Source organism: Juglans regia, chromosome 9 (assembly GCF_001411555.2).
Source record: "Juglans regia cultivar Chandler chromosome 9, Walnut 2.0, whole genome shotgun sequence".
Taxonomy (NCBI): Eukaryota; Viridiplantae; Streptophyta; class Magnoliopsida; order Fagales; family Juglandaceae; genus Juglans; species Juglans regia.
In genome coordinates this window covers 16914967-16927676 of record NC_049909.1, presented here as the reverse complement: position 1 = coordinate 16927676, position 12710 = coordinate 16914967, and the positions used below count along the sequence as shown (strand labels likewise).

General features: G+C 32.3%; 1 protein-coding gene across 1 annotated transcript; it reads left to right on the top strand.

Annotated features, from left to right (window-relative positions):
* The first annotated feature begins 5237 nt into the window (after positions 1 to 5237).
* Positions 5238 to 6706, top strand: LOC109007409 (glycine cleavage system H protein, mitochondrial-like). Its single transcript, XM_018987075.2, has 4 exons — positions 5238 to 5493; positions 5727 to 5815; positions 6044 to 6214; positions 6375 to 6706. Exons 1-4 carry the CDS (start codon positions 5385 to 5387, stop codon positions 6501 to 6503), a joined length of 498 nt encoding a protein of 165 aa, XP_018842620.1. The 5' UTR covers positions 5238 to 5384; the 3' UTR covers positions 6504 to 6706.
* Positions 6707 to 12710: the final 6004 nt, after the last annotated feature.

Here is a 12710-nt window from a genome sequence, read left to right as displayed (position 1 = left end):
TGTTTGACTGGTATTTTTTTTTATTTCATAAAAGATTATTTTTGGCGATCATAAATTGTCGAAAATATTTTTTGGGTCGCAAATGTGTATTTCCTACAATTTCCACCGCAGCAAATAAGCATTTCCTGGTTGACATACTTTTTACGATGAAAGTTTGCACTTTTTGCATGGAAAAGAATCATCGGAAAAAGAATATTTTTTACATATATTTTACTCATAATTTTAAGTACTTTAAGTTGTTGCACATTTTTGAGGAGTCAGCTACGATTTGAAATGACAAGAAAAAATTATTTTAAATAAAAATATAGAATAATTACGACAAAATTATTCATGAGAAAAAGGCAAATTTGTTACAGTAACATTATTAATTACTATGCAATATAATACCCTTTTAACTAAAAGTTAACACTCATTTTCATGCAATAACTATTTAGTGGGTGCATAAGAATGATGAAGATATAGAATAATTTGTTTCTTTGTTTTGTTTTTCATGTCACATCTAACAAACAGGCCAACACATGACTTACGCTAGGACGCTGTAGGAGTTGAAATTCATGTACTTAGCTATATAAAGGTTGATGCATGCCATAAGATATTACTGTTCACCATTCACGTCAGGATAGTGTTTTTGAAAAAGAAAAAGATGTCTCCTCCACCAGTCATGGACCTCAAAGTCTGTGATTCCATGATAGAGATCCGACGCATGCAATATATATATACACACATCTATCATGTGAATATTCCGGTAGGGGTCTTGTTAGGTACAAATAGTTATCACATCAAATCGTATATCAATATTTATATAATTTTTTTATTATAAATTTTTTTTTTTTGTCTTTAATTGACATTATTTCATTAAATAAATGTATTATATTTAATATTAATGTGCGATTTGATATACGAAATCATTTACAAGTAGATTTTTCCTTCAAGTACACTCACTTTTCCTCCAAAACGTCACCAGAACTTTAGATTTTTTCATGTTAAATATCATCATCTTAATTATAATTATTTTAGTATATAAACTTTCTTCATGTATATGTGTGTATATATATATATATATATGACGAATGTTATGCATCGGTTACTATTCACTCTTACATTCTATACTTATAACTTTTTTCATAGAATATGAAGATATTTTTCATAAGATGTGTGAATATTTTTCATATGATGTGGTGTGAAGTGGTAAATATATAGTGGCTGATGAGAATTTTTTTTTTCATATATATATATATATATAATTTAATCACTTAAATTAAAACTGCCTAAAATCACTATAAAAAAATTGCTTATTTATAAGTAATTATTTTTTTACTAAAATGAATATTTCTTGTTAAAATGAATATTTTCTCGTTATAAGTAGTGATTTTCGTTATAAATAATTCGTCATAAATATTTATTTATTTTTGTAATGAATATTAAAATAATATTATTCTGAATTTTTTTATTCACAAGAGAGGAAAAATTGGAGTTAGAACAAAAAGTCATTGATATTTGAACTCCAGATCAATTTGAACGAAATGAACGTTGTTGGGCGGCTTTGTATTTTGCACCAAATTAATAGAAGTAGCTAAGCTAACTAACTAGCCAGAGATCAAAAATTCTGTTTCATAGTCAACAATCACCAATACATATGTCGTAGAAAGGGTGCATGAGAGTTGTTTTGAATGTGTCTAATTTGTCGTTTGTCAATAGTCAAGACAACGATCTATATCACATGCCGTTTTTGTTTGAAAAGTGCGATTCAAACTCTCTGCCCTTCACCACCAAAGCAAAGTAATGGAAAGGGATTCAACAGTACGTTCCTAATTAATTATTACCCTTTTTTTTTTCTTTTCTTTTTTAATATAATGGATCTCTAATTCAAATAAATTCTCGTGATAATTATATATAAAACTCATAGAAATTATATATATATATATATATATATATATATGCTTGATCGTATACTATTATGTACGATCTCGTTTGTTTTAAAAAATATCTTATCTTATAATTATAATTTTTTTAATTTTTAATATAAAATAAAATAAACAATTTAATTTTTTAATTTTAATTTTAATTTATCTCATCTTATTTCATTTACGTAAACAAACGATTGTCTATCACGGATAAAGTTTGACCTTGATCTCATCTCAAATGCATGCATGGCGGTTTTGGTTGTTGTAGACCCAAATTGAGCACGCTAAAGGAGTAGAATCTTCTCATTTCAATATAGTTTTTTTTGACATTTTTTTGTGTGCTAGTGGTACTAGAATCGTAGATTCTAGTATAACATTATTAAAATCCTCGAGCACATGAATAATTCATTTTATAAAAAGTAATGATATATGTATAATTATTTTTATAATTTTTTATACAATTATATTTTAAAATGAAAATATTTACATAAATCGATATTATTTTTATAAGTTCGTTTAAAACATAACTGTATAAAATGTTATAAAAATTGTTGTATGTCTATCATTTTTTAAAAGAAACTGATGGAAATTAGCTATATTCAAGAGGAAAAAATGGAGAGCCATGCTAATTGCTAAACAAGTGGATAATTTATTTTGGAAAATAATAGTGAGATTTATGTATATAAAGTATAAACCGTGCATGAATAATAACACATTATCTATAATTTGCATATATTTAACTCATGTGTATATATCAACACTCATTACATAAAAAAATACTTATTTGTTATAAGTTATTTGTTATGAAAGTGATAATTTTTTATTAAAATGAATATGTTCTTATTATAAATAATTATTATTTTTTATAGTATGTAACTGCATCAATATATATACAACAGCCAAAAAGTCTCTTTGAATTTAATTTACTTTAATTTTATGCTTATATATATATATATATATATATGATATATAGTTTCGTCAGTCCCAATTAATACACAATATTCCATCCCAAAAGTACCCCTTAGAATAGAAAATCATGCAAAGTTGTGTCTCGATCGACCGCAGTTGCGCTAATGAGAAGATAGCTTGTGAATAATAATATAATTTAAATTGAATATTTTTTTAAATTTTAGAAAAATAGAGAAAAAAATTGAATAAAAAAATTATAAAATTAAAATATTGTTAATATATAGTTTTATAATATTATTTTTATTTGACGATTTGAAAATTTTGGAGTTGATTTTTATTTTTTATTTAAAAATTTGAAAAAATTATAATGATTAGTTTAAAAATTTTATATTTAAATTATGTTTAAGAATAAGATGTGATAAGATAAAATGAGATCATATAAAAATTTTATATCTCATCTTAAATCCCAAACCTGCCTTGGGTATGTTCGGTTATTAAAATCAACTCAATTCATTTTAAATTAATCATCGATGAAATTCACTAGGCATTACTTTTTTAATTTCACATAAAAAAATTAAATATATCTAAATCTATCTTATACATTTAACTATATATCTCAATCTATTTATCTTTAATATATTTTAATAAAATTTATAAAATATTTCTATTTACAAATCAATTTGAATTATATGAAATTATCTCAACGTTCAAAGCAGCAGTAATCAACTGATTCGGATGCAACTAACAATAAAATAAAATAAAAAAAATGAAAGAATCTAGTCAAAGCTGATTTATCCAAGTCAACGCATCGGGAATTCGGATGTGATCAAAGCTCGACAAGATATTCTTTTGAGAGGCTTCCCCCAATTTAGACGAATTTCCATAATTCTGTTTTTCAAATAAAATCATAATTTCTACACGAAAACCAAACCCCAAAAAAAAAAAAAAATCGGACGTAAATAATAACTTTGTCTTTTTACCTAACAGATGATTTTTTTTAAAATAATAAATTTAAAAATTAATAGATAATTACACGTCATCATAATTTATAGAAGTTTGAAATTAAAGTACAGTATATATTACTTAAGTAAAAAGAGATTTTTTTTTTTCAATACTCCACCTACGGAGAGTGATCAGACCATGTGAAATTTACAAATGAACCGGACATTGTAAAAAACATTGGACAATTAACGTTTTAGATCGAATTAAAGAACATGAGCAACGTACTACGTGGTACTTCTCCATAATTAAGAACAACAACTAATTTGAAAGTGATCAGCTGGTGCCATTTTAACATTATTTTCATAACTTCGAGATAAAGAAGCAAACTTTATTCACACTATTATTGAGAATATTAGTGAATGACATTGATCAAAAGAAGAATCAGAAAACTATTTATTTGTGATCAATTACCTGATCATCATGTTAAAATAATTTTTTCATGTCAAAATGAGTTTATTCTTATTACAAATAATCATTTTCATCTCAAATATCTCGTCACAAATACTTATTTTTTTTATATAGTGAGTCAAAGTAGAACATATATATATACACATATATGTATATGTATGTATAATTTATATAGTTTCGACTTTTGATCAAAGTTTTAAATACCGTTTCTACGATTGTTTTAGTTAAGGCACTAGAATGAAATATTTCATTATCTGTACCGTTTCGAGTATCATTTCGGGATAGTCTATATATAGATAAATTAATTATATATGTATAAATTATATTTTAAAATAACATCAATGAAAATCTTAAAAAGTTAAAACACATATTTATAAAACTCAATAATACTTATAAGTTCTCAATCTAACTATGAAAAAAAATAATCATTCATCTTCATCACAAAAAGAGGAGTAGAGATTTAATTTTTAGTTCTTGAGAAAAAAAGATTAAAAAAAGTTAAGAAAATAGTTTTCGGATGTGAGAATTGGAATGAAAATTAAGAAAATACACTGAAAATACAAAAATAAAAAATTTCGGCCGCCACACTGAAAACTGGCCAGTATTAACCAAAAATGTACCGAAATGACTGGTATTTGACCTGGTACGAAACACCCATATCTCCCGTGCTGGTTACTGATCCGGCACGGTAAATATCGACTGATATACATGGTATTATGTAAGAGACGAATTGTAATGGATGAATGTAATAAGGAAGATGAATATGAAATTATAAAGAAAAATGTAGAATCTATATATTGATGGTGATGAGCTGAGACGTACAGAAAAATATAGAATCTATAAATTGACATGATTTTATATAATAGGTTAGATCTATTTTATAATAAATATATCTTTATAATATAACGTATCATATCAAGTCACGTCAGTTTGTAAATTTATTTTTGTAAAATATCTCTATGGATAAAACATTTCTAAAGAAAAAATAAACACCGAGAGAGAGAGAGAGAAGCACTGGCTCATTGAGTTCGGTTCAGGTCTTAGGATGAGGCTCTTGTTGCCCACCATTCGTCAAAGATAATAAACTTAGAAATATATGAACCATCTCCTTTGTTCATCCAAGGTAGCCTGAAGCACGCAGATAATATACAAGATAGCAGCATGGCTCTCAGAATGTGGGCTTCTTCCACCGCCAATGCACTCCGAATTTCTCGTGCCTCCAGTTCCCATCTCTCCCCTGCATTCCCTCTCTCCCGCTGCTTCTCTACTGGTACTATTTCCTCCAACTCTCTCTCTCTCTCTCTCTCTCTCTCCGTGTTTGAGAGTGCAAGTAAGGCTAATTAGTCTGTTCTGACTTGAGCTTTGCTTCAAACAACAGAAGAAATGGTTGGTTCTTTTAACCGGAGCTGCTTTTCTCTGCATACAAATGCTTTTCTTTCTCTCTGTATGATCATGTCATGAGGGTGGGAGTGAATCGATTTGCTTAGTGCTGAATTTTTGCAGTTTTGGATGGGTTGAAGTATGCATCTTCTCATGAGTGGGTGAAGCCTGAAGGCGCTGTGGCCACAATCGGCATCACTGATCATGCTCAGGTGATTCTTCTTCCCAAAATCTTCAATTTTTAGCAATTTTCTTCTGTCACCAGTGACGACATTATAACGTAAATGAGCCAAAATCTTGAGATTTTATTTACACTTTTTTTGTCGAATATGTCTTGGCTAGATGATAGCTTGTACTGATTACATCAAATATAGTGAATAAAATTCACAAATTACTCCATTGAAATCGAAATATGGAACTTGAACTTCGATTTGTTGCAGGACCATCTTGGAGAAGTAGTGTTTGTGGAATTGCCAGAAGCAGGTGGTTCTGTTTCTCAAGGTAGCAGCTTCGGAGCAGTGGAAAGTGTCAAAGCAACCAGTGATGTCAATTCCCCTATCTCTGGTGAGATTGTTGAGGTCAACACAAAGCTTACTGAAACACCAGGCTTGGTAATTCTTTCCCCCACATCTGTTTTTCTTCCCCTGCATACACATTGGTATCATATATTTTAGATAAGATTCCATGGTCTGTTTCCTTGGCCACTTCCTTTGCTGCAAATGAAGCTGAATTCTGTATGCCATTGTTTTAATGACACATTTTGTAATGAAGATCAATTCGAGCCCTTATGAAGGAGGATGGATGATCAAGGTGAAGCCTAGCAGTCCATCAGAGCTGGAATCCTTGTTGGGTCCAAAAGAATATACAAAATTCTGTGAGGAGGAGGATGCTGCACATTAGAATTTGAACTTGCAGCAGGAAACATCTTGGATTGTTTTCTGCTACAAAAGATTAATGTCATATTTCTTATGTTCTTATCACTTGTTGCTGTTTTTCACTATCAAATAACACAAAAAAGGGAAGGAAAAAGTTGTTCTCAAAGATTACAAAGTTGCTGGCTCTAAGTCAGTCAAATATGCATGTTTGTTTTCCTTTCAGCCTTTTTTCTGTCTCCCACTTTTGTTATTCTGCATCTTCATGTAACTAAGATCCCTTTCCCTTTCATTCCTTAATCTTTCCCTTTGTTCTTGACTTGGCAAGGGTAGGACGAAGATGAATATTTTCAGAAATTTGTTCAAAGAAAACTCTTGTACTAACAGAATAAAACATTGAAATGTTATACTAAGTGGTTAATAAAAACCCTCACTCAGGTGGAAGAACAACCATAATTACAACAATAATCCCAACCAAAGTCCCAACCAAAACAAAAAATATCATCTAACGTCTAACATAAGGAATACCCAATCTATCCGTACGAATACGACCCCTAAGCCTCCCTGGACCAAACTCCTCCCCAAAAGAAATCACAAGTCCCTCCATTAGCCCCATGTTTAGCTAAAAAATCCGCCACTACCATGTTTGCTTCTCTAAACACGTCTAAACTAAATGTTAAGAGAAGAAATAATAGACTGGGCTTCTTCCCAAAAATCCCATAAATACTAATAATTACAAGCTCCCAAAATAAACCAACCCATCACAACACTTGAGTCCGACTCAACCAAAAAATCCCTCAAACCCATCTGTTGACATAGACGAAAACCATCAATAAAGGCTCGGCATTCAGCAATTGTGTTGGTAGCTTGTCCATAGTATTAAGGAAACTACTGTCAATGATCATGACAGCAACGACTGAAATCAAGCTTAGCTTGATTTACGGACTTATAGAATATTGAGCATGATTTGAGGATTCTGTTATTGCTGTAAACATTTTCTTTCCAGTTTATACTTACCTTGTATATCATAGACGTTAAGGGACAACCTGTAATTGGCTCCCATCTCTTGTAAACATGCAAGTTCGATGGTTCCTTTGAGCGGAGGAAGGCCCGATTGGTTGCAAAAGGCTATCACCAACAACCAGGGATTGATTTCGACGACACTTTCAGTCCGGTTGTCAAACCAACCACCATCAGACTTGTTCTCAGTTATGCTATTTCCAATCGCTGGCAGGTTCATCAAATAGATATCCAAAACACTTTCCTTCATGGATACTTAACTGAAGAAGTCTTTATGCATCAACCCGTCGGCTATGTGCATCCTCATTTTCCAAATCACGTTTGTAAACTGCACAAAGCACTTTATGGGCTGAAACAAGCCCCACGGGCATGGTGTCATCGACTGCAAGAGCACCTCCTCTCCAATGGCTTTGTCAACTCTAGCTCAGACTCATCTCTCTTCATCTACAGACAAGGTGCTGATACTCTTTTTCTACTGGTTTATGTAGACGACATTTTAATCACTAGTTCCAGCTCCACCGCAATTGCTCACCTCATCACCAATCTTAGCAGTGTTTTTGCTGTGAAAGACTTAGGACGCATCAACTACTTTCTGGGAATCAAAGCCATTTATGTTGATGATGGACTCATCTTGTCACAAAGCCAATATATTTACAATCTCCTCCAACGCACCAACATGATCAATGCCAAACCAATATCATCCCCGATGTCCTCCACTCAAAAGCTCTCCCTTCTTTCGGGTGCTCCACATTCTGATCCTACCCATTATAGGAGTGTTGTAGGAGCTCTACAGTATCTCTCCTTGACTCGCCCAGACATCTCTTTTGCAGTCAACAAGGTTTGCCAATTCATGCACAAACCCACAGAGGAACACTGGTCAGCAGTGAAAAGAATTCTAAGGTACCTAAAATTCTCCATCAATTTTGGTCTTTTACTTCGGCCTAGCTCCTCCACACAATTGTCTATCTACTCTGATGCCGACTGGGCGGGCTGCCCCGATGATCGTAAGTCTACTTCTGAATTTTGTATCTATTTTGGTGACAACTTAATCTCATGGAGTTCTAAAAAGCAGTGTTTTAAATTTCGTACCGGTACGACCGAAATTTTTCATTTCGGCCGTCCAGTCGGTACAGGTATTATATCTGTTCCGTACCGGTTAAAATACCGGCCGTACTGGCCGGTACCGGCTATTTCGAACTGTACCGGCCTATATTTCGGCTGATACCGGCCGGTACCGGCCGATATTTCGGCCTGTATGTTTTTTTTTGTTTTTTTGTTTTTTTTTTGTTTTTTTGTTTTTTTCATTTTTTCAAACTACAAACTTATTTTTTAACCCCTAATTTAGACTAGACTATTTATAATTTATATATATATATGTATTTATATATAGACTATTATTTTGAAATATAATTTTTATATATATATAATTTATTTATATATCGACTATTCCGAAACGCTATCCCGAAACGGTACCGGTACCGAAATATTTCGTTCCAGTGCCTTGACCGGTACGACGTCCGGTACGGTATTCAAAACATTGCCAAAAAGCAATCGACAGTCGCACATTCACGCACTGAAGCCGAGTATCGAGCGGTTGCCCATGCCACAGCCGAATCCCTCTGGCTACAGTCTTTAATGCGTGAACTTGGTATCTCTATTCCTCAATGTCCAATACTATGGTGCGACAACATCGGGGTTACATATTTGACAGCCAACCCCGTTTTTCATGCCCGCACTAAACATGTCGAAATTGACTACCATTTTGTTCGGAAAAAAGTGCAACAAAAGACACTCGAAGTTCGATTTATTTCGAGCAAGGATCAACTTGCTGATGGACTTACAAAACCGATTGTGTCAACCAGATTCAATTTTCTCAGGGACAAGCTCAACGTCCAAGACTGTCCGCTGTGCTTGAAGGGGCATATTAAGAAAACTACTGTCAATGATCATGACAGCAACGACTGAAATCAAGCTTAGCTTGATTTACGGACTTATAGAATATTGAGCATGATTTGAGGACTCTGTTATTGCTGTAAACATTTTCTTTCCAGTTTTATACTTACCTTGTATATCATAGACGTTAAGGGACAGCCTGTAATTGGCTCCCATCTCTTGTAAACATCTTATATATATTCACATCCTCTCAGTGCCAGACTGTACGAGAGTTTCCAGAATTATAACCTTCTATTACATAGCAATGAGCAAAACCCTCAAGTACGTGACCCCCCACATTCTGAACAATACCTCCCCCGCCAGATATCCCTTGGGGGGGGGGGGGGGTTGTTAAGTTGTAGATTTGATCTGCACTTCAGTGCATTCTTTACAGTTTTGTGAGCTCTGTGAATTGATTTATTGAAATTTTTTTACTTCTCTTTAGAAAAATATTGTACAAAGGGCATGTAATATAGCTCTGTTTATGTAAATTATGTGTATGAGAGGCGTGAAAACAAATAAATAAAACTATTTTTTTCTTCACCATCTTCTGAAATACAAGACTGTGGGATATGGGACTCTTATTATTATTTTTTTAGCTCGGTATAGTCTAAGATATGCATGAAATTGCCCAAATCTTCACTTAAACGGGCTAATCGAATGCACCTAATGGCCCATTATATCGACGGTTTTGTGCAGTCAACGATTCAAACCTTAAGGCAGATATTCATGGTCCTTTAATTTGGACAAATTTCATGTGAACTTGTGTTTATCTCTTCAGGCCCCCCAAAAAGAATATTATGTGTATGAAAGTGCAAGCTAGCTAGTATGCATTCAATATATATGCACTGTAAGATCCTTTGATTAAACTAATTTAGAGGGTCCAAATTAAGCAAATGAATTAATCCATTGGCACCTATCGAGAAATTAGGGGACGTCTAGACGCATAGATGAGATATAAAATTCTACAATTGTCTCATAATTTCATTTCTAAACATCATTAAAATACAAAACATTTTTCAATTTTAAATATTCAAAATTTTCATTTAATCATTACCTAATAATTATTTAAACACAAAAATCAATAAAAAATTTACAAACTTCAAAACAAAACGTAAAAATAAATAAAAATAATATTCAAACAATTTTTTAACTTTAAACTTTTTTACCCTCATTTCGCAAAACCCAATTAAACATCTTCATGATTCAAATTAACCAGTAGAAGTTATATATATATATATATATATATATATATATGCTAGTTGATGTGAGGATTAAATCACTTATTATAATTGACAGAGAAAATAAAAAAGCTGAGGAAATATTGTAAGATAGAGAATCCAATGATGCAAAGGAATAGATGCAACTGATCTGATTTCCTTCGTGGGATGACCTAACTAATGATAAGGTAGCTCATGGTCATGGACATATGGCTGGCCTGCAGTGACGTTTCATGTCTTCATCTGTATAAGTAAGTGGCTAGAAAAGTCTTTGTCTTCCATCTGGAGTTAAATTATAATTGTTAATTGAAAAGCTAAAAAAGCATAAGCACCATGTTTCTAATTCCATGGCGCGCTCAAGCTGTATCCAAGTTGACATTACCATAATATATATTAATACATATCCAATATTCTCTAGTCTTTGGACGATCCAAGTTCTTAAATATTAATTAATTAAATAAATTACCTAGCTGGAAGGTACTGGTATATACTTGGTTATTCATCATCCTCGCATGCACGAATGGACATCATGACATGATCATGTAAAGGTTTAGGAGACAGGTTGAATTTTCCCACTAAGATAAAGTATATGAACTGTTCCTTATGGGCAGTGCTCAATCTTATCCCGTTATCTGATTATTCCATGCATGTCAAGAAACAGATCATATGGGAGAGATCGAGATCATCGAGCTTTCTGAGATAGCAGATCGATATATATTAAAGCATGGAGAAAACTGGAGTACTGGAAAATATTCATATTGCAGATCAGCTACTGATCCGTACATGATCATCAGATCATCAGCTCTATTTATCATGAAGATCATGATCAGCCAATCCTATATATTTTTGCAGCATGTGTACAAATATATATATATATATATATATATATATATATTTATATATATAGACTTAGTGGAATGACCTAACTGATGAAAAGATAGGTCACGGCCGACGACATGTGAATTGTGATCATGCTCGTATACCCTCCTAGCTAGCTGCATCGATCTTAGTGGCTAGAGAGATCAGGCACTGTCTACGTTTACCTACTGCAAAGAGGACCTAAATCATTGTTAAATATTAAACAAAAGTAGATCAAGGCTGAGCAGCATGTAATGTTTTCTTTGGGGGTTATTAATGATCAAGCTGTATCCAAAACCGGATTTGCTGATCTAACATAAGATGATCATGCGCATGATCTTTTAGCTAATTAGCTAGTGCTCTAAATCCATTATCTAATTATATATTTCCCAGCTTGCTCGATCGATCGATGTTTATTACACATGGAAGAACATGCATGCAGCAGCTAGTAACATTAAATATCCTCGATCGATCCTCCTCCTCTTGCATATTGAACGTACGGAACCCACCGTAGATTTTATTAAAGAAGATTAATAAGTTTAAACAAATAGGGTTAGATTTTCGTTCTTAGTGGCTAACAAAGTCATAATTAATTTACAAACCATGGTCATTATATTAATGATGAATTGATCCCTTGTAATCTTGATCTTATTAATTAACTATATGACCTAATTCATGATCTTGTAATTATTATATATCTAAGTACATGACATGAACGAAATACTAGCTACTATATATTGATAAGGGCCGGGTTGGTGGATTTTAAACGTCCACAGATCATACAAAATGCATGTGTAATATATATCGATGACTAGTGCATGCATGATGATAAGTGAATTAATTCGAAGATTAATGGGATTAAACTAACAGTAAAAGCAGGTATATATATTGATTGACTATATATATATATATATATATATATATATATATATCTGCTTTTATGGTGAAAGCTAGAGGAGAAGGATCTTTAAACAGCTCATGGAAAAGGTGGGGGCAAATCAAAGTCGAAGCTGAACGACCAATGAATTTCTAGAAGTATATATGCCTTTAACGATGAAGATCAAAAGCTAGGGTTATTGTCTGCATCATTAATATATATAGTGATCATATGATACAGCTGCAATTAAATTCATGATTTGTTCAATCAAATGTGGGCCGGTATTCCACGATCAATTAAATTTGGTCACGATGTTGATATTTTTTAC

Coding starts and splice junctions, on each gene's coding strand:
- LOC109007409 (XM_018987075.2), top strand. CDS start 5,385: ATGGCTCTCAGAATGTGGGCTTCTTCCACCGCCAATGCACTCCGAATT. Junction 5,816..6,043: donor GCATCACTGATCATGCTCAG/GTGATTCTTCTT, acceptor GATTTGTTGCAG/GACCATCTTGGAGAAGTAGT. Junction 6,215..6,374: donor TTACTGAAACACCAGGCTTG/GTAATTCTTTCC, acceptor TTTGTAATGAAG/ATCAATTCGAGCCCTTATGA.